At 37.4% G+C, this 20,263-nt stretch overlaps 2 protein-coding genes across 2 annotated transcripts; one reads left to right on the top strand and one right to left on the bottom strand.

The window, feature by feature from the left end:
- Positions 1-1,236: 1,236 nt before the first annotated feature.
- Positions 1,237-6,797, top strand: LOC119983354 (homeobox-leucine zipper protein ANTHOCYANINLESS 2). Its single transcript, XM_038827029.1, has 9 exons — positions 1,237-1,961; positions 2,066-2,289; positions 2,375-2,492; positions 2,579-3,271; positions 3,370-3,471; positions 3,556-3,768; positions 4,898-5,072; positions 5,170-5,537; positions 5,879-6,797. Exons 1-9 carry the CDS (start codon positions 1,770-1,772, stop codon positions 6,263-6,265), a joined length of 2,472 nt encoding a protein of 823 aa, XP_038682957.1. The 5' UTR covers positions 1,237-1,769; the 3' UTR covers positions 6,266-6,797.
- A 6,891-nt stretch (positions 6,798-13,688) lies between these two features.
- LOC119983598 (acyl-coenzyme A thioesterase 13-like) lies at positions 13,689-18,589 on the bottom strand. The gene is made up of 4 exons (XM_038827278.1): positions 18,302-18,589; positions 17,981-18,127; positions 17,517-17,685; positions 13,689-14,170 (listed from the first exon to the last, which is right to left on the bottom strand). The coding sequence occupies exons 1-3, from the start codon at positions 18,521-18,523 to the stop codon at positions 17,542-17,544; spliced, it is 513 nt and encodes a 170-aa protein (XP_038683206.1). The 5' UTR covers positions 18,524-18,589; the 3' UTR covers positions 13,689-14,170; positions 17,517-17,541.
- Between the last annotated feature and the right edge of the window lie 1,674 nt (positions 18,590-20,263).

Raw genomic sequence — 20,263 nt, forward strand, 5'->3', positions numbered from 1 at the left:
TATAATTAGTATTTTTTTTGGGGGGTCAGTTGGTTCAACATGGCTTTGTCACTGGATAAACTCGGAACTCTAACGAACGAGAAGTGATTCGATTGACAATCAATTGAATTAGGCATATATGTGCTCAAAGTTAAAAATAATAATAATCTCCGAACTCTCTTTTATTGATTTAGGGACAACTCCTTACAGAAAAATAAATGCAACCCGTGAGCATTAATTTTGCAAAAATTCAAAGCTCAATTGAGTTGCTTTAATAATTCTTTTAATCCTGATTAATTACTAGCACCTACTCCCACATATATTGGTCCAACATGAATTTATCAATTATATGTTCAAGCAAATAAGAACTTTTAATCACATCATTATGTGCTTATGAAAATTTAATTAATCTTAAATAAAAATGTCTTACTAATGGTTCTTTCGTCATAAAAAAGGATCTAAGTAAAAAATTTGATGAATTAACGGTCATCATAAAATTAATTACAACTTACAAGTATACGTATCCAAAATCGATAGCAAAGTTGCTTCGTTCCAACATTAGCCAAACCACGTAAACTTAATTTAAATTATCGTTAGTCGTTAATCGTTATTTTTAATAAATTGGAGGGGATTAACTAAAATTATGTTGTCTATGAATGCAAATTTGGTATATAAAATATTTGAAATACACTTCCTAATGTGTGTAAAATCCCCAGTCAAGCCATCTAGATTTCAAAAAATTATGGTGAGAGTGAAAATCAGAAATCCTCACACAAAAAACCACTTCAACCCTAGAATCTTTGATAATTTGAGAGATCAAGCCCTATTAGGGTCCAAAATGATGAAATAACAATGTTGGAGACTTCCGAAAATATGACCCCCAAAAATCCTCAAATCTATATGACATTAAAATATTCATTGATTAAAAACACATTTATAAAATTCATTTCACATCCAACACTCCACATTTTTAAATGAGAGTGTTTTGGGTGAAAGGTATATAAAAATTCTTCTTCTTGCTTCCGTACTTCTATTATATATATGACCCCTGACAGTCTTACACTCTTACATACATTATTTTATTGTATGTTATGGTGACTTGACTGTGGTAAGATTTCAGAGCCATAGGATAGGAGGTTGAGAGTCAACCCGCACCCTTTTTTGGTGGTTCTGTATTTGTATTTGTATGGCTTCGAAGAGTCCACATAATATATTGCCTTTTATCTTCCACTTTTTCTTCATTCTCTCTCTCTCTCTCATTATTACCTTTTCTTTTATTTTTCTCTGTGTGCGCCTTTTGAAGCTCAATATAGTCAAGCAAACATGCACGGAACGAGATGACAATACTTAGGCAAAACTAGGGTTTCCTCCCCATTCTCTCTTCTTGGTTCAAGTTTGTGATTGAAGTCGCTCTTGGGTCTCTCATATAAACAGAGGAAGTCTTTCTCTTAGAGAGTTAGTGGGAGAAAATAGTATAGAGAAATAGAGAGAGGGATAGAGAACGAAGTGCTAAGCAGCAGAAGTTGCGGATTTGCTTGCCTTCTTTCTCTTTCTTTCTCTCTTCAAGAAAAAAAAAAGGACTCATCTTTAGAGAGGGAGTTGGAGACATTTGGATACCCATATAACCTTTTGTCTCCTCTGTCCTCTCTATCTGTTTATTTTCTGTTTTTTTTCCCCTTTAATTCTTAGCCTTTTCTTTTTGACATACCCAGTTGTGTATATCTTGGGTTTTTGGTCTGATTTAGGGGAATCAGTGAATGGGATTGTAGTGTTTGTTTGGGGACTATTTCATGAGTTTTGGGGGTTTTCTTGATAGCAGTAGCGGCTCCGGTGGTGGTGGTGGCGCTGAGAGATTCGTGACTGATATCTCTTACAACACCAACACCAAAAGTATGCCCACTGGTGCAATCTCTCAACCACGCCTTGTGACTCACCCTCCAAACAAATCCTTGTTCAACTCCCCAGGCCTCTCTCTCGCTCTGGTGCTTTTACTCTCTCTCTATTTTTTTTGTTTACTTTATTGGGTTCCAAAGATCTGTTTGGCTCTTATATTTATTTGGGGTGATTGATTTTTTTTTTGCAACAGCAACCAAACAGTGATGGGCATATTGAAATACCGAGAATGATAGACAACTTTGAGGGGAATATCAGTTTGGGTAGGAGGAGCCGAGAAGAGGAGCATGAGATGAGCAGATCTGGGAGTGATAACATGGATGGTGTCTCCGGTGATGATCAAGATGCCACCGACAAGCCTCCAAGGAAGAAGCGTTATCACCGACACACTCCTCAACAAATCCAAGAACTCGAAGCGTATGATTTGAGAAAGTTTCTTCACTAATCATTTTATTTTTTTCATTTCGTACATTTAATTTTGGGTAATTTTGATTTTCCATAGTCTGTTCAAAGAGTGCCCTCATCCTGATGAGAAACAGCGTCTTGAGCTTAGCAGAAGGCTTTGTTTGGAGACCAGGCAAGTCAAGTTCTGGTTCCAAAATCGCCGAACCCAAATGAAGGTACAATCTTTCTTCAACAATGGATTCTATCTCTTACTCTTTCCTTTCTTGTGGGTTATTTCTTATTTTTTGAAAATTTGGCACAGACCCAACTGGAGAGGCACGAGAACTCGCTGCTGAGACAAGAGAACGACAAGCTCCAAGCCGAGAACATGTCAATCAGAGACGCAATGAGAAACCCAATTTGCACTAACTGTGGTGGTCCGGCAGTGATCGGTGAAATCTCTATCGAAGAGCAGCATTTGAGGATCGAGAATGCTCGATTAAAGGACGAGCTGGATCGTGTTTGTGCTCTCGCAGACAAATTTTTGGGGAGACCAGTATCATCTCTGGCTTCATCAATGGCATCCCCAATGCCAAACTCGAGTTTGGAACTCGGAGTCGGAAGCAATGGATTTGGTGGGCTGAGTAGTACTGCTGCGGTGAGAACACTCCCTTTGGGGCCTGATTTTGGAACTGGGATTTCGACTACTGTTTTGGCTGTAGCCCCTCAATCGAGAACTAATCTGACCGGGCTAGATCGATCCGTGGAGAGATCCATGTTTCTCGAACTTGCTTTAGCTGCCATGGATGAATTGGTTCAGATGGCACGGACTGATGAGCCTCTATGGATCAGGAGTGTTGAAGGAGGAAAAGAAATGTTGAATCAAGAGGAGTATCTGGGGACTTTCACTCCTTGCACTGGACTGAAACCAAATGGGTTTGTCACTGAAGCTTCTAGGGAGACTGGTGTGGTTATCATCAACAGTTTGGCCCTCGTAGAGACTCTGATGGACTCGGTGAGCCAATTCAAACAAAATTTCCTTTACAATTAATCTCTCTCACTCTTCCCTTACAATTAATCAAGTTTTCCCACCCATTTCATTAATTAACACAGAATCGCTGGGCGGAGATGTTCCCATGTTTGATAGCCAGAACTTCTACTACAGATGTGATTTCCAGTGGCATGGGAGGCACAAGAAACGGCGCACTTCAGCTGGTAACACAAAAAATCTAATGAAATTTGTTCTTTTTTTGTACAAAATCTTTTTTTTTATTTATAATTAATGTTTATTGATTTTAGATGTATGGGGAGCTGCAAGTCCTTTCACCACTGGTGCCGGTGAGGGAGGTGAACTTCCTGCGGTTCTGTAAGCAGCACGCAGAGGGTGTGTGGGCTGTGGTGGATGTGTCAATTGACTCAATCCGTGAAAATTCAGGTTCACCAGCATTTGTGAACTGCAGGAGGCTGCCTTCCGGTTGTGTGGTGCAAGATATGCCAAATGGGTACTCCAAGGTAATAACTTTTTTCCACGTCACATTTACTGTGTTGCTCGAGGTTGGTGTGGTTGAGAGAACATTTAATTTTATTGAAAGCCAAAGTCAAAACTCATTGAACATTTGGAATTCCAAGTCAATTTACTGATTTAGTGTTGATGCATATATGTTTAATAATTGTGCACTGTCACTGCCTGGTTTAGTTTACCTTATCAGCACATACATTTAAGCCTCTATCTCTTCCCCGAATACGAACCTTCCTAGAAGTCTTAACACTATTGGTCTTGGTTTTTCTTCTTCTTCTAGAGTCAAATTATGGTTTTACTTCACAAGGTTCGATACAAGGGTTTTGCGTGATCACATTAAGATATTGCTCATAAACTTAGTATTTTATGCATAGAAGCCTCGAACACATTGATTTCATATATGCTTGGTTTTGATCAAATCTTGGTTGAAATAAACTATGCATTTGATGTTTCTATTCCTGTCTTTGATGCTATATATCTCGGTGATCCCCAGTTAGACATAATTATATAAACTGAATCATTGAAATGTGCGTGACATGGCTCCAGTCTATATGATGTTTTTGTTTTAACTAGCACAGAAAATGGAAGTGTAGACCTGGTTAGTCAAAGTTCAACACTGGCCTATTTTGTTTCCATTATAGTATATCTGAATAAGTTTATTGTAGACATTGGTGCACATCTCGATGACACCCTATTAGTTGTACTTTCTTAATTCCTTCAAATCTCTGGCATAACTTCTCTCTTGCACCCATTTGTTATTTTATGTCTTGTAGATAATTACCATTATATATACACATACATGATGCCGTTCCTTTCGTTGAGTGAGCCCTCATAAATTGATACATGATAGATTTGCCACATCTCTAATCAAACCATTTTTGTCAATGACATCAAATTATACTTTGAGTTGATTGTGTTTCTAAAGTTTGACTGTGGATATCTCCATTTGCATCTCATGCAATGGAATCTCTGGATTTGTAATATAATGAATATAAAATTATTCTTTGATCACAAACAACCAAAATCATATTTTTTTCTAACAAATATTGAAAGTGCAGGTTACATGGGTGGAACATGCAGAATACAAATCATATTTTTTTCTAACAAATATTGAAAGTGCAGGTTACATGGGTGGAACATGCAGAATACGATGAGAGTCAAGTTCACCAGCTCTACCGACACCTAGTAGGTTCCAGCATGGGCTTTGGTGCCCAGCGTTGGGTGGCTACCCTGCAAAGACAATGTGAATGCCTCGCCATTCTCATGTCCTCCAATGTCTCCTCTAGAGATCACGCTGGTATAATTTTATTATCTTAATTATAATTCATTGCCTTATTGGGTCTCAATAGAAGAATCAATCTTTTGAATTTGGAAATGTGGATTATGTTGTGTAGGCATAACACCGAGTGGTAGGCGAAGCATGTTGAAGCTAGCGCAGCGGATGACCGATAACTTCTGTGCGGGTGTCTGTGCATCGACGGTTCACAAGTGGAACAAGCTGAATGTTGGTAATGTTGATGAAGATGTACGGGTCATGACCCGAAAGAGCGTGGACGATCCAGGGGAGCCACCGGGCATTGTGTTGAGTGCTGCCACCTCGGTCTGGCTTCCGGTTTCTCCGCAGAGACTGTTTGACTTCCTCCGTGATGAACGGCTCAGAAGTGAATGGGATATTCTATCCAACGGTGGTCCTATGCAGGAGATGGCCCGCATTGCCAAGGGCCAAGATCACGGCAACTGCGTATCCCTCCTCCGTGCCAATGTAACGCTCTCTCTCTATATATATGTATACACTTGTTCGTGTAATATGTACTAATTAAATGACGTCCGTGTCCCCTGCATGGTTAACTCAATTGGTTGTCGTTTTATTGATTAAAAAATGAATTTGATAGAGCAAGGGATAGGTTTGGAATTATCTATAAAGACAGGGAGGGATCAGAAATTTTGTAAGTTGTAAAAAGTCAAAATGGTACAACTTTGTCAATTCCTAGGGTTTGACTGTTTTTCACTGTTAAAATAATTATTACGTGAAAGGTGGTTGGTGGCAGATTAAGTAATTTGTTAGAAAAAGAGGGGGTTGAGTTTGTTTGCTAATTTGCGCAGGCTATGAACTCGAACCAGAGCAGCATGCTGATACTGCAGGAGACGTGCATAGACGCGGCGGGATCGCTTGTGGTGTACGCGCCCGTTGACATTCCAGCCATGCACGTTGTCATGAACGGTGGAGATTCTGCTTACGTAGCACTCCTCCCCTCGGGCTTCGCAATCGTACCGGATGGGCATGGGTCGCGCGGGCCCACGCCAACGCACAACGGGGCTGCAAATGGTGGCCCACCGAGAGCGAGCGGGTCGCTTCTGACAGTGGCTTTTCAAATCTTGGTGAATACTCTACCTACAGCCAAACTGACGGTGGAGTCGGTGGAGACAGTTAACAATCTCATCTCGTGCACTGTCCAAAAGATCAAGGCTGCTGTTCAGTGTGAGAGTTAGATCGATCGCGTGACATGTCGCGTGATCTTCTTGGAAAAAGTGGTTCCTTTTCTTTTTCTTTTGTTTTTTTTTTGGGGTATGGTGAAGTTATTATGAAGTAGGTGTCGGGTAGCTGGCTAGCTGTGTTTGAGGTGGCGCAGTGAATGGTGAAGAGTAGGGGTTGGTCGGTCGGTGATGAGTTATTGTGGTGGCCTGGGGGGTGGTTGAGTCAAGAACGAACCGCGCGCATGGAGACCGACTGCTTGTGTACTGTGATAAGTTATAAGCCGACAATGACCGATTCTGGGATGATGCTTTTAATTGAACACAGTAGCGCAAGGGTGGTGGTTCGGGTATTGACTCAGGTCAACCCCTTTGAAGCTGCCTCTTCTTGCCAGACAGATGGTTAAAATCTAAGGTGAAAAATAAGGAAAAAGGGGTTTTGAAACAATTGATTTGTTATTCGTATTTGACTGTTCCAAGAATTGAATTTAAGTTATATATTATGTTGTGTGAAAGACTGAAGAAGTGTCTGTAAAGACGAATTTATTCATGTTCTGATGTGTAAAATCTAATGGTTCTTTTCTACTATTATTTTTTAATCCAAATCAGAAAAACTTTATTCAGAAATCAGTCTCGGATAAGTTATCCTACATAATCAGCCCTCATAAATGCCACACAAGACATAGGAGGAGAAGTGAAATAGTGAATTATCTCTCGGTAAACTAAAAGCTAGAGAAGGTAGATTATCAGAACAATAATTTGTTTCAGGATAAATATGTCTAATATCTCCCCTCTAATCAGATCTATGTAAAAGAATCCGGATTCGGCCTACTAAATGAAGAAGAGCATTCACTGAACTCTGAGGACTCGTGATCATCTCAAACACCAGCTTATGAGGGTTTGGGTGGTGATGGTAAGCACGCGCTGGTTGGTGGTTTGGGGGGTGGGTGGGTGTGGAGGCAAGGGTGCATTAAATGAGAGAGCAGAAGGTGTTGTGAAAAAGAGTTGCATGCATTTAATGCAAAGCAAATGAGAAGGAGATGTAGTATTCGGTGATATGAAGTTTTTTTTTTCCCAATATAACACTGTCAAACATAATGTCCCAATATAACATTTAGATGAAATTATTTCTCAATATTACACTACACGTCATTCAGAATGACATATTCTAATGCAATTTTTGTTTATTATTCACGCTAATTAGAATGGTATGAATGAACAAAATAAAAAAAGCAATGAGAAAAATTTAAAATCAACCTATCAAAAATTTAACTCAACAATCCATATCCAACAAAATATATAAAATGGTCATCTTTTGATCTAACATAAACAAATCATCATCAGAGGGACACAATAAAAATAAATACATAAATTATCATATGATTCAAGCAAAGGAAAATATCATATAGTCATGTGCCTACTCCATGCGGTTGGAGTGGTGGATGGACCAACCTCATCATGCGTCAATTGGGATGGATGCATAGTAAAGTCAGTTGCACGGAGAATGTGACCATGTCGGTGTGATGGACTTATAGGATATTTACTATCATGTTGGGGCGTACCTTCAACGTCAAGGCTTATAACCTCTTCAAATCGATGTCCCTCACCAATGCATCAACAATTTTTTTTGCTCCCTCTAATGCCAAAGCAGCTTGTATTAAGGTATATTGCATTATAATATAATTTAAGTTACATAAAAAAAATAATAAAATGTTTGCGTATTAAAATGTGCATGAGTATTAGAATATTAAAACATTTTAATGTTTGGAATGAACAAAACAGCTTTTTTTTTTAATTTAAATGTAGTTACGCCATTTATGTTGGCGTAAAACAAAAATATTACATTAGTCACTCCAGGCAAAATGGATCACGCCATCGTATAAAAATTACGAAGAATACATCATTCTAAATGACATGTAATTTTATATTGAAAAATAATTTCATTCCAATGTTATATTGGGACATATTATGTGTTATATAGGAAAAAAACTCGTGATATGGAAGTCAGTTTGACAGTTTGTCTGTTCATGGATGATAGGACTATGGCTTTTGTGAGGAGCTAGTAGCGGCCCAAACGAGGGTACCTGCAGTTTCTGCAGTGGAATCCAGAGTGATCGTCGGATCATCTTTTTTAAATAAAAAACAATGTGGATTAGAAACTTCAATTTCCACTTGAGGTAGCCTTAACTCGTTAGTAGTCAGCAATAAACCATCTCCTGGTTGGCGGAGAGCAATTAATGCTTTTTTTGGAAGTTTTGTTGATTTCATCTACAAGTGATTTTGTAAGGAATTTTGTGTTATAATAAGAAAGCATTCATGAAGTTATTTCTATTATTTCATGCACTTTTTTATCATTTTAGTTTATATATATATATATATATATATATATAGTGTCTTCTACAAGTTATGCTACCTTTCTTTTTTTATGCTAGTTTAGCTATATTATCTGAATAGGAATGATGACTTTGGGATACAAATTAAGCTCAATTCAACTTTTACTTAAAAAGGCAATTTAAAGCCGCATAAGAATTCTCTTTCACACTATTCTTCTTGTGAATTTGTTTATATATATATATATATATATGAAAGACTTTGAACTCAATATGGACACGAAAGGATGATTGGAGAGAATAATGAAATTTTGATTTTGATGGATGGTATTGGTCTGTGCTACAGCAAAAGCAAAATGGTTTATCTAGGGTTTACTTCAAAATTAGGTTAAATGCATATAGTCGTTCTTCAAGACAAAAGATATACACATCATGTGTTATGTAATCTTGCTTGTAGCTCTAGATCTTGTTTTGTCCTGCCCTTCAAAATTCATGGACCAGACAAATTGTACCCATTAAACACATTATTTTAACTTGTAGTTTCTATATATATGTGTGTGCGCGCGCATGTAAGGGTGGAAAAAAAATCAATTTCAAGTTAGTTTCGGGTCGAACAATATTACGTGTTGGATTTTGAACGTATTTAATTAACCAAACCCTAATTGATTTAAATCCGGATAATAACCTAATCCGCGAGTTGAGGTCCAGATAAGATTTATGTGTTTGGACCCAGACCCGGTTTTAAACCGGACAAAAATTTTACATTTGGACCAAGATTTTGAACATATAACTTATATTTTAATTCGGGTCGAACAAATTCGGTGATCCGAACCAGACAAAGTTTTATCACCCCTATATCTATTTGTCCTAAAATATATAAAACCAAACCTGCTAGCAAGTCCAGGTTCTACATAATCTTACTAGCTGTCACCCATACGAAGCTAACCCTAAATCAAAGTTCCATCATGCAAAGTTCTGTGGCATCACAGAATATGACTCACATTCCCAACTAGTGGTCATATCAGTTACTATAAATTAACAGTATCTAAAGATGACTGTATCTGTCTGCAACCATGCACATACAAAGAAACCTAATGTCCACACATGTAGGTGTGGACAAAGGCAATAAAGTCAAGACAGTGAAATGCTATCCGAAAGGGGGAAAGGCAGTTGGCTTCTCTCTCTCACATCCTAGTCATTTAGTCCTTACTTCACATGTTAATTGGCTCCACCATATCCCCCAACCCCTACCCTTCAAAAATAAAAGTCAAGCTATTGATAGTTCCAATAATCTACCACAACTTCATTCCCATTATTAATTGTGGGTCATTTCCCATCATAAGTACCATGTTATACATATAAGCTTTTTAAATAAATATTAGAGATCTCAAAATACTCAAATCAACAAATATTGTTCGTTTTTAATTTAACGGTACACCATGAATATGTCAAACCTGTACGATTTTGTTTTTCTGACCTATCTCATTTAAGGCTACTTGAGCCTAGAAAATACTTTTGTTGGATCAAGATTTATTCTCTCAAACAATAAATATTATAAGCTCTGGGGTTTCGATTCACCGTGGATACATCAAATTATCCTCACGACTTTATCCTTTATTGATTGAGAGAATCTTGGACTTTTCTTATAACCACATCGTTTGATGTTCTCCAAGCAATGTGGAATTATAAGTCTAACACTGTCCCACACTTGTGGGCATGGTTATATCATATCTGACAAGTAGACAGGTAGAAACCCGTCTAGCAGGACTAAGACATTACTTCGATACCATATTAGAAATCTCAACCCACTTAAATCAATAAATATTGTTCGTTTTGAGTTTATCGATTCATTATAAATAAGTCGGACCCCGCACGATTTTATTTTTCTAGGCCGTCTCACTTACTTAATGGTACTTCAACTCATAAAAAAAAAAAAAAATTTCTTGATTGAGTGAAGCTTGAACTTTTCTTATGAATGGCCTTGCTTAGTGTTCTCCAAACGATAAGAAATTATAAGTCTTAACAATAAATGAATAAGCCTAATCAATTCTTCTATCAAATGGTCAGACGGGTTTGACTATTCCAAGCAAGTCAGCCGAGTTTGACTCTTTCCATGGACAAATCTTTTTTGAGAAAATCGGCATCATAGATGGCCTGCTTTTGTTTTTTGGGAATAAATTCGATTTTTTTTTCTTTTCCACTTTTTTTTTGTGCCAAAGTTTCCTTCGATTTATTGGGAACCAATAGATTTCACCAATCCCACCTCTGTTCCCATTAAAAAAAAAAAAAAAAAACTTGATTTGGGGTTTTCCAATATTATTAGCTCACATTATATTAATCTTATGTTGCTAGGGATAATCATATAAGCATAATTCAGCATTTCTTCCAACTGTTTAAAAATTCTCTACAACTGCATTGCTAGGGATTATCTTTAAAGGCTTAGTGAAAGACCCAACATGGCCTGCATGTACAAATAAAAGAGGATAGGAGGTAAGAAGAGAACGATCCTTTACATAAAAATTTGATTTAAAAGATTAGAGTTACAAAATTAAATTAAATTATATTATATGAAGTAAAGAGTATGAGTGTAAAAAGTAAATAGTTTTTAAAGTAATTGAATTTAAGGATAATTTGATAAACTAAAATATTAAAAAAAAAATGTGCATTGAGCCCAAACAAATGTGCAAATATTGGCTCTCAAAAGATTTTTTAATCCATTATAAAAAATGGGCCACTCTTCTCTGAGTCGGTCCATTATTAAATTAGGCCCAATGGGCTGTGTGTAAAGGACTATTGTCGGCCAATTTTCCATTGTCGAAATTCTGGGCTCTACACCTGTCTCAGCCCACTAGCGAATTTCGCTTTGGATGATTCGTTTCCGAGCCTGCATCTCACATCAGAAGATGATGGGTTTGGAGTCTAGCTTATAAGGGAGGACAAACCTCTTATTGTCAACCTGGGTTTTCAATAGAGAGTTAGGCCCAAACTTGTGATGCTAGACTTGGGACCCCATCCCGTTTGGCGGGTATTCATCATTGGTGCTTTCATTGAGAGTGCACGCCCCTGAGTGTAGGCCCGTGGGCTGGCACTATCATAGGCGGGCTTGCCCTAGAGCCCATTCCTTTGTGGTGTTTGATTAGCAGACAGTGGGTCGTGTCCATTGTGGACAGGTTGGAAAATAGAAAAAAGACCGTTAAAAAGGAAAGAAAGAAAAAAAGGCTGTTATAAGTAACTGGGAAAGCCCTAGATCTACTGGATCTGGCAAGGCTATGTGACTCTGGCTCGCAAGGCTTGGGGCGGTAAGTGGGCCGTATGTCGAAATGGTATAGTCAAGGCCATGCACGAGGACGTGTATGCTCCCAAGGGAGGAGGATTGATGAAAATCCCACATCGGAAGATGATGGGTTTGGAGTCTAGCTTATAAAGGAGGACAAACCTCCTATTGTCAACCTAGGTTTTCAATAGAGAGTTAGACCCAAACTTGTGATGCTAGACTTGGGCCCCCATCCCGTGTGGTGGGTATTCATCATTGGTGCTTTCATTGAGAGTGCACACACCTACGTGCAGGCTCGTGGGCTTGCCCTAGAGCCCATTCCTTTGTGGTGTTTGATTAGCAGACAGTGGGTCGTGTCCATTGTGGGGGAGTTGGAAAAGAGAAAAAAGACCGTTAAAAAAGAAAGAAAGAAAAAAGGCCGTTATAAGTAACTGGGAAAACCCTAGATCCACTGGACTTGGTAAGGCTATGTGACTTTGGCTCGCAAGGCTTCGGGCGGTAAGTGGGCCGTATGTCAAAATGATATAGTGAAGGCCATGCACGAGGATGTGCATGACATGCATGCTCCCAAGGGGGGAGGATTGATGAGAATCCCACATCGAAAGATGGTGGGTTTGGAGTCTAGCTTATAAAGGAGAACAAACTTCTTATTGTCAACTTGGGTTTTCAATAAAGAGTTAGATCCAAACTTATGATGCTAGACTTGGACCCGCATCCCGTGTGGTGGATATTCATCATCCATTCACACCATCTTGTGGTTCACCTAATTCGGTCAATCCACTCAACTATATATATATATATATATATATATATATGTTGTCAACTATATATAGATATATATATATATATATATAGGTGCTTCTATGTTGTAGCGATGTGGGACTTTTAAGCAACAATACTTACCGTTGGCACAAAGATAACTATGGCATCTATCTAAGGAAGTGAGGGACTATAGACTAGTGAGGAGCTATAATCTAAATTAAAGAGTTGACAATCGACAAGTTAGACATATGTGTGCAATGTTCAATTCAAAAAACGTAAAAACGAAAAAGATGAGGGATAAAAGCTCAGACGACACTTTGTTTTCTTCTGTGAAATCAGAAGCATATATGTAATGTTCGATTCCAAAAACGTAAAAAGGAAAAAGAAGACACTTTGTTTTCTTCTGTGAAATCAGAAGCATATATGTAATGTTCGATTCCAAAAACGTAAAAAGGAAAAAGAAGACACTTTGTTTTCTTCTGTGAAATCAGAAGCATATGTGTAATGTTGGATTCCAAAAACGCAAAAAGGAAAAAAGCTCAGACGGCACTTTGTTTTCTTCTGTGAAATCAGAAGCGCCTGATAGAGACCCACCTCCATCACAAACGCCAATTTCTTCACTGCTCCGCACCAACCGGGATTAGACCCCGGGTCTTCACAATGGAGATGTATTATTACACCACTTAACCAACGGTGCTACTTGTTGCCATATTCCGTAAATTAATTATACTACCGTCAAAGAGACACAGGGAAGCCACGTCAAAACACACTTTACAACATGATCCCATATGGCTTTGACCGTGAATTGGACCGTCTCCTTATTTATATAATTTGTGAGGCTAGAACTTATTGATGAAAAGAAGATACATTGTAGTCGTAGTCCCTCATATTTCCATAGATGTTGCCTTACCAAAACTAATTTTGTTGTTGTGACCAGTTTTGGGAGATCAACCTAAGTATGATTGCTTACCTTAAGAAACGGTCAAGGCATTTTATGAACTCAAGAATGAGTATAGCTGATGCAACCCGGATCACGAAAGAATGATTTTGGCTAAGGAATTAAAGGACACAAGAATTTGATGGAGAATCACTCTCTGGTTTTTATAAATAACTCAGGAATCACTCCTTTACATGAAAGACTTATCGCAAAGCAAAAGTATTTTTTTTTTGAATAAAAGACATAACTATATATAATATTGCAATTTCTTTCCATATGGTAACTCCTTCCATCACAATCACATTCCTCCATCATGGCTCCTGGATTGAAGCCTCCAACTCCTCCATTAACTTATTCAGCTGACCCTTCAACACTTAAATGGTGCTGAATCAATCCCACGATCCCCACCTATGTAATAAACTTCTCCCATGCCTTTCATACGACTTCTATTGCACCAATTCCCTATTGCATCAATATCTTACATTTAAACTACATGGCATGTATAACATTCATTATATAGTTCCCTAAGAATAAAAGCAAATAGAATGACACTATCACAGTATCACGTGGATGCAATATCCTTGCTGTTGAGGTTATGGCTTGGCTGCCCCAGTCCTGTCCTGTCCTGCCAATAAAATTTGAGTACCCCATGAATAATAATCAATCTACCAAATCGGACGGGCAAATTAGCAAAACAAAGTAGAAAACGAGAAAAAAGAGTAAAAGAAGACATCATTTAATTTTAAGAACATCAAGAAAAACGGCACTACATCACGGCTATTACTCGCTACATATCTACCAAAGCTTGTCGGATACAATGTACAAGCCCAGCACCCAGCTCTTCTTACCCCACCAAAAAACAAATGCACCTATAGGAGGAAAAAGGTACTACATCAGGGCTATATCCGCTCCACGTCTATGAATTCTTGGCAGATGCAATGTAAAAAAAGCCCAGCACCAAGCTCCTCTTCCACATCAAAATACATATGCGCGCATATAAGGATAATGTTTCCCAGAATCACTTCCATATATCCAAGTAGAGAAGGTTCATAATCCTATGTTCTATAGTAACAAGCATACCGCATACATCATGACATGAATCATCATTTCTGATATGCTTCTTACATAAAGAAAATTGAATTAATCAAGTCTTTCTATCTTATCAACATCTCGCCCCAAAAAGTCACATACATCGACAAATACCTAGCATTCATTCGACCATCTTTATGTTTTTATCAATTTCTTGTTGCCATTCACTGTCATCTATCTTTTCAAAAACACGTCTAAAAACATTTGGAAGGCTACATAGTGTTAAATTCTCTCTCAATTCTAGCCAACATAAAAACTAACAAAAAGAAACAAAGAATGCATTTGACCCAGTCGGAATTGTCACCACTTGACTAGTTATATATTCTCATTCCAAGCAATACTGTTTAATATCCGAAAGCAAAAACTGACATTGGCGTACACAATTTGATGGAAAATGCACAAGCAGCTGCTACGCCTTAAGAACAGAGAAATACTTCATGTGAAACCCCATACTTTATTACTAACAGTTTGAGTATGTACAGTCACAAAAGCAAGAAACAGTAAATTGTTACACAAACACCATATAACCACAATTAACATATATCCATATTATCAAAATGAAATATATCAGAAGTAGGCAATGAGATCAGAATGGAATTGCTAACATGAAAAGAGTATTGATGTCTAAGCCATAGAGGACAAATAGAAAACAGCTCAAAATTTATGAAAGTTAAGAGTCTATTTGGTTTCATTGTTTTCTAAGTGTTTTCGATTTTCCTTTTCCAGAAAACAGAAAATATTTTGAAAACGCGTTTGGTACATTGAAAACAAGGAAATAGAAAATGACTTAAAAATAGAAAATGAAAAAAAGCCGTTTTCTAACTTTTGAAAACACGGGACTTCGTCGTCGTTCCTCATTCCGTCTTCGTTGAGAATGTGCAAAGCTGAAGAAATCCAGAATCGATTTAGTGATAGCACTCTCCCTCCCTAAACCCTCTCCTTCTATCTCTCTGCAACCTAATTACTCCAAAACGTCATGGTTGTTTCCTCCAAGGTTGGTAGCGGTCTAGCTGATGTACCGAACGACGTTGTCGAATCGTAATATCCCAAGGGTACTAAGGAATTCTTGACCGCTCTCTTGCTCTTTATTTGTTAAATCGAATCGCAACACACAAACAAACAAACACAAATCCTTAATTCCTTTGTAGTGCAGATTTTCTGTTAGTTTTTTAGGGGTAGTGATTGGTGATTTGGGGAGGGGGTTGGTGAGGGGTAGATCGGGAAGAAATGGCGTAAAGTTGGGTTCCGGCACCGTTTTTGACGAAGACCGGAAGACGTATGGGCACGGAGAAGTGATTTCGTGGAACGAGAATGGCACAACTTTCGTGGTGTGGAAGAACGCCGATTTCGCTAAGGATTTACTCCCTCAAGCACAACAACTTCTCAGCTTTGTCCGCCAACTCAACACCTATGTAAGTACTCCATACTCTTTCTCTCCCCAATTCTGTTGTTTTTGATAATCTGCTTAGCTTTTCAAGTTATGAATGGTGTTTGGATACATAGAATTATAGAAATGGTGGTCTTTTAGTATGAAATTTTGATTGTATCTAAATTAAAACCAATTCGACTTGGCCACCTAGCAAACAGTATAAATTGATCTACTCACAGAGTTTGCACAACTGCCAAATTTTGTTTGCCATGCCATTGTATGACTACAGGCCTTTTGCATTCTCCTACTTGTTTTAATTAGCTGCTCGTTCCAAGAAGGATGAGGTTTCAAATAGCCCAGCATTGGCTAAAAAAAATGTGTATGATACAAAGGAAAAGGGTTCTGGTTTGAATAAGGAGAGGAGCACTGGTTAGTTAAAAAGAATGTGCATAATACAAGGCAAAAGGGTTCGGATTTGAATAAAGAGAGGAACACAGGTAAGTCTTTCTGGGTTGTTCTGAATTTCATTTTTTTGATTTTTTCTTTTTCTTTATGTTCCCTAATTAGAGATGAACAAATATTTATATCTCAATACCTTAGAGGACTTATAATTATCTTCAAACTTGCGTTGTTGAATATTAAATGGATATGGGAATTCTACTACCGTGCATCAACTCAACAATTTTTTGCTCTGGTTAGTTTTGTCAGGTGATGGATATTCTACTTGTTTTAATAATGATGCAAATGGGAAGAGTGGCTTACACTTTGATTGTTAGGTTTGTTAGGCAAAGAGATACCCCAGGTTGGGTTGGGTGTTAGAGAAATCCACTTTTTGATTACCATAAATTAAGTTTGGTCTACACAGTGCATTCTGTAATGTGTGTAAATACCTAAATGATCTACACAATCCAATATTTGCTGAGATTGTCACTTTTTGATTGGATGATGAATGCCAATTTTTTAACTAAACATTGTTTATTTGTTGGGTATGAGTGATAATGGGATCTGCTTGTTGTGTTGCTGCAAGAGATAGAATGAGAAAGGAAATGAGCTTGGCTAGGTATCCATGGAGTAGACCAAACATGAATACTAATCCTCTTTGAGTGGAAGTGGCACTAGGGCTGCAATTGGGAATACTGACTACTACATCTGGGATGGACAGGTTGATGGTGCAGAATTTCTACCAAAGCTCCAAGCTATGGTGACACTACAAAAGGAACTTGAACCCCTTCAATGACAAAAGACTGCTTCCAACGAAGCTGCCTTATCAGCCAAAGAAAGCTAGCTCATAGCACTTTTTTTTTGGATATGATTCAGATATTATTTTATGGTCCATGGATCCCAATTTTAAAGTTAACCACAATTAACATATATCCGTATTATCAAAATGAAACATATCAGAAGTAGGCAATGAGATCTAACGTGAAAAGAATATTGATGTCTAAGCCATAGAGGACAAATAGAAAACAGCTCAAAATTTATGAAAGTTAAGAGTTTCTGTAACGAACCTCTAATGTGCAGAACATAGGAACTTCACAACTTGGCAGAAGGCAAGTGATAGAAAGTAGCACGAGTAGTATAAACAAGCTTCCGAGTTTTCTTGACTGTGAACTCAGTTGCAACTACAGTCAAATTTCTCCCACTCCTAACTACAGATCCATCAACGATAACCTCAGCCTATGAGAATCAACAACATAAAAAACTGTGAATGCATCTTAGTAGATCAAAAGTCATAAAGCATATAAGTCTTCACATTGCATTAAGCCACTCCACTGTCTCAGCTCTAACCAAGCTAGTTCTATACTCCTACGTCAAGATACCCTGTTTAACCCTTTCAATTCATCAAGAAAATCATCACTGCCACTACAACAAACCATTGAATTTCGATAGAAAAATATATGAAACTGTATCAGTCTGATACAGACAACAAAATTAGTTCCAGAAAAGCAAAATAGAAGGGAGAAAAACTCACATTCTCTGGTGCGGTAGAGAGATAAGAGATGCTGATTTCACCAAGAAACAATTCCTTGTCTTCAGCCACCATGGTTCTAGCACAAGCAATTGAGACTCTCTCTGCTATAGCTCCGACCGCCCCTCCGTGCAGCGAACGAAAATAATTCTGCAAAAGCACTAACAACAGAATTTTAAAAAGAAAAAAAATCTGCTAAGCCTAAGCTCGTAATTCTCGCCCTATCCTCATTCAGTCGTAGTAAAATTTTCCATTTGGTTCCGGGAAAATGGAGAAAAAGCAACTGAAATTAAAATTTAATACGAAAAACGAAGAAAATCTCACGGAGACAACGGGTTTAACGGAGAAGGAACAGGTAACGCGGCCACGTTCGACACGATCAGCACTTAGAAGATTGCGAATGATAGAGGAGTAGAAGTCCTTTGAAGACAACTGTCCTGTGACGGAAGCGGAGACTCCAACGTTGTCAAAGAAGCCTACGACCTTGTTCACATTTTGTTCAATCATATCCTCCGAAATGATTGTGGAACCAGACGCTTTCGCCATCTCCGAACCACCTCTCTGGATAAGGCAACGGAGTTACAGGAAGCGGCACTCCTGTTGGGATTGAGGGAAGGTCCGGTACTTCAAAGTACCGGCCTACCGAGCTATTGTACGGTAAAGATCGTGGACCGTTGGATTTGCTTTTGCAAATCAGACGGTCTCAGTTACACAAGTATTTATTAAAACTTTTCAACCACTTTGATCTCGGAAATGATATATATATTCGTAACATTTTTCATACATAACCCTTCATAATAATGTGATAATTACATTATTTTAACACAATATCTTATTATATTCTTATTACATTTTTTGTACGTAATTATATTGTTTTAAATATTATAGATTTTTATACACTATTTTAAAAATAATGTAATTAAGAATACACAGGTTCAACCATTTTTTTAAAAAGATTTTTTATACTGATTTCAAATATATAATTATTTTTTTGAAATTTAAAATGCATTTTGAAAGATAAAACAATTAAAAGTTTCGTTTAAGAAAAGAAAATGTAAAAAATTGTGATCTCATCTTATTTAATAAACATGTTATATAGATTATGAACCCTTATGAATAATTTCATTATGGAAATGTAGCGCTGCGGTTTTGATCTTCTTCTTCCTTTTTGTGCTTATCCTCCCCAATCCTATGGTCCACATTTGTTTGCCTCAAATTTGATCTTTCCGACTCTCTCTCTCTTCCGAACATCTCTCTCTTCTTCTCCCCTTCTCCCTAACCTCCCATTATTTGTTGTTTATATTTCTATCATAGTATTGGAGTTACATACCAATGCCGAGATCCCTTGTCATTTCTGCCTTCAATATCAACATTTACAATCCATGAGATGAATATGCAGACTTTTGTCACTAGTCAAGTTTCTTTGATAAAATTTTTTGGTCAAGCATTTGCAAAACCAGTAGTTGAAGAAGTTAATTTTATTCTTTCTTTATTATTATTTTAATGTTAAAAAATAATGAGATGATGCATTGTGTTCCCAATTTTTAATCTATTGGGATTGCAAAAAAAAAAGAAAAAGAAATATGAGATGTTGCAGTGTATTCCCAATTTTCAATCTATTGGGATTGCAAACAAATTCAAAAATATTCATATTAATTTTAACTGAAAACTAGCTGCTATAGCAATCTCTTCGATATTCATCCCTATGATCATAACTCTAGATTGAAGGTCTAAGTCCAAGATCCGCAGGTAAATTTGCAGGATCAATTCTCACACTACTTTTCTTCTTCAAGTCAGGGTTTTGAGATGAATCTAGTGCTGACTTTCTTTTGCAGTATCTATACATCAAGATCTTGACTAAAACAACCCAATCAAACCTTATAAAACTCACAAAATCAGTCACATGACAAATTTGCACGCCTCTAGGCTCTAGCAATCACAAACACACAACTAAACTTGAATTATGAGAAATTATAATTAAACAAAGTAGAAAGAAGCTACTTCCACCGGCACTGCTCCACGATTGACCATAAATTGGATGATGAAAGTTGATTTTTTTGGTTACGTCTTTCTCGCTCCTACAAAAGAAAACCTAGTGATGGGTCTCTTTTGTAATTTTGTTGGACTTTTAAATTACAATAACAAGACTAAGCTCATTTTATTTGAACCTTTTAGATTTCTTCTAACGCAATTCAATATTAAGAAACATAAAAATTAGGTGGTGTCAAATTGGCAATTTTTGGGAAGTCAACTAAATTTTTTCATATATTTATATGAAAAAAAGAG

Source organism: Tripterygium wilfordii, chromosome 18 (assembly GCF_013401445.1).
Source record: "Tripterygium wilfordii isolate XIE 37 chromosome 18, ASM1340144v1, whole genome shotgun sequence".
Classification (NCBI taxonomy): domain Eukaryota; kingdom Viridiplantae; phylum Streptophyta; class Magnoliopsida; order Celastrales; family Celastraceae; genus Tripterygium; species Tripterygium wilfordii.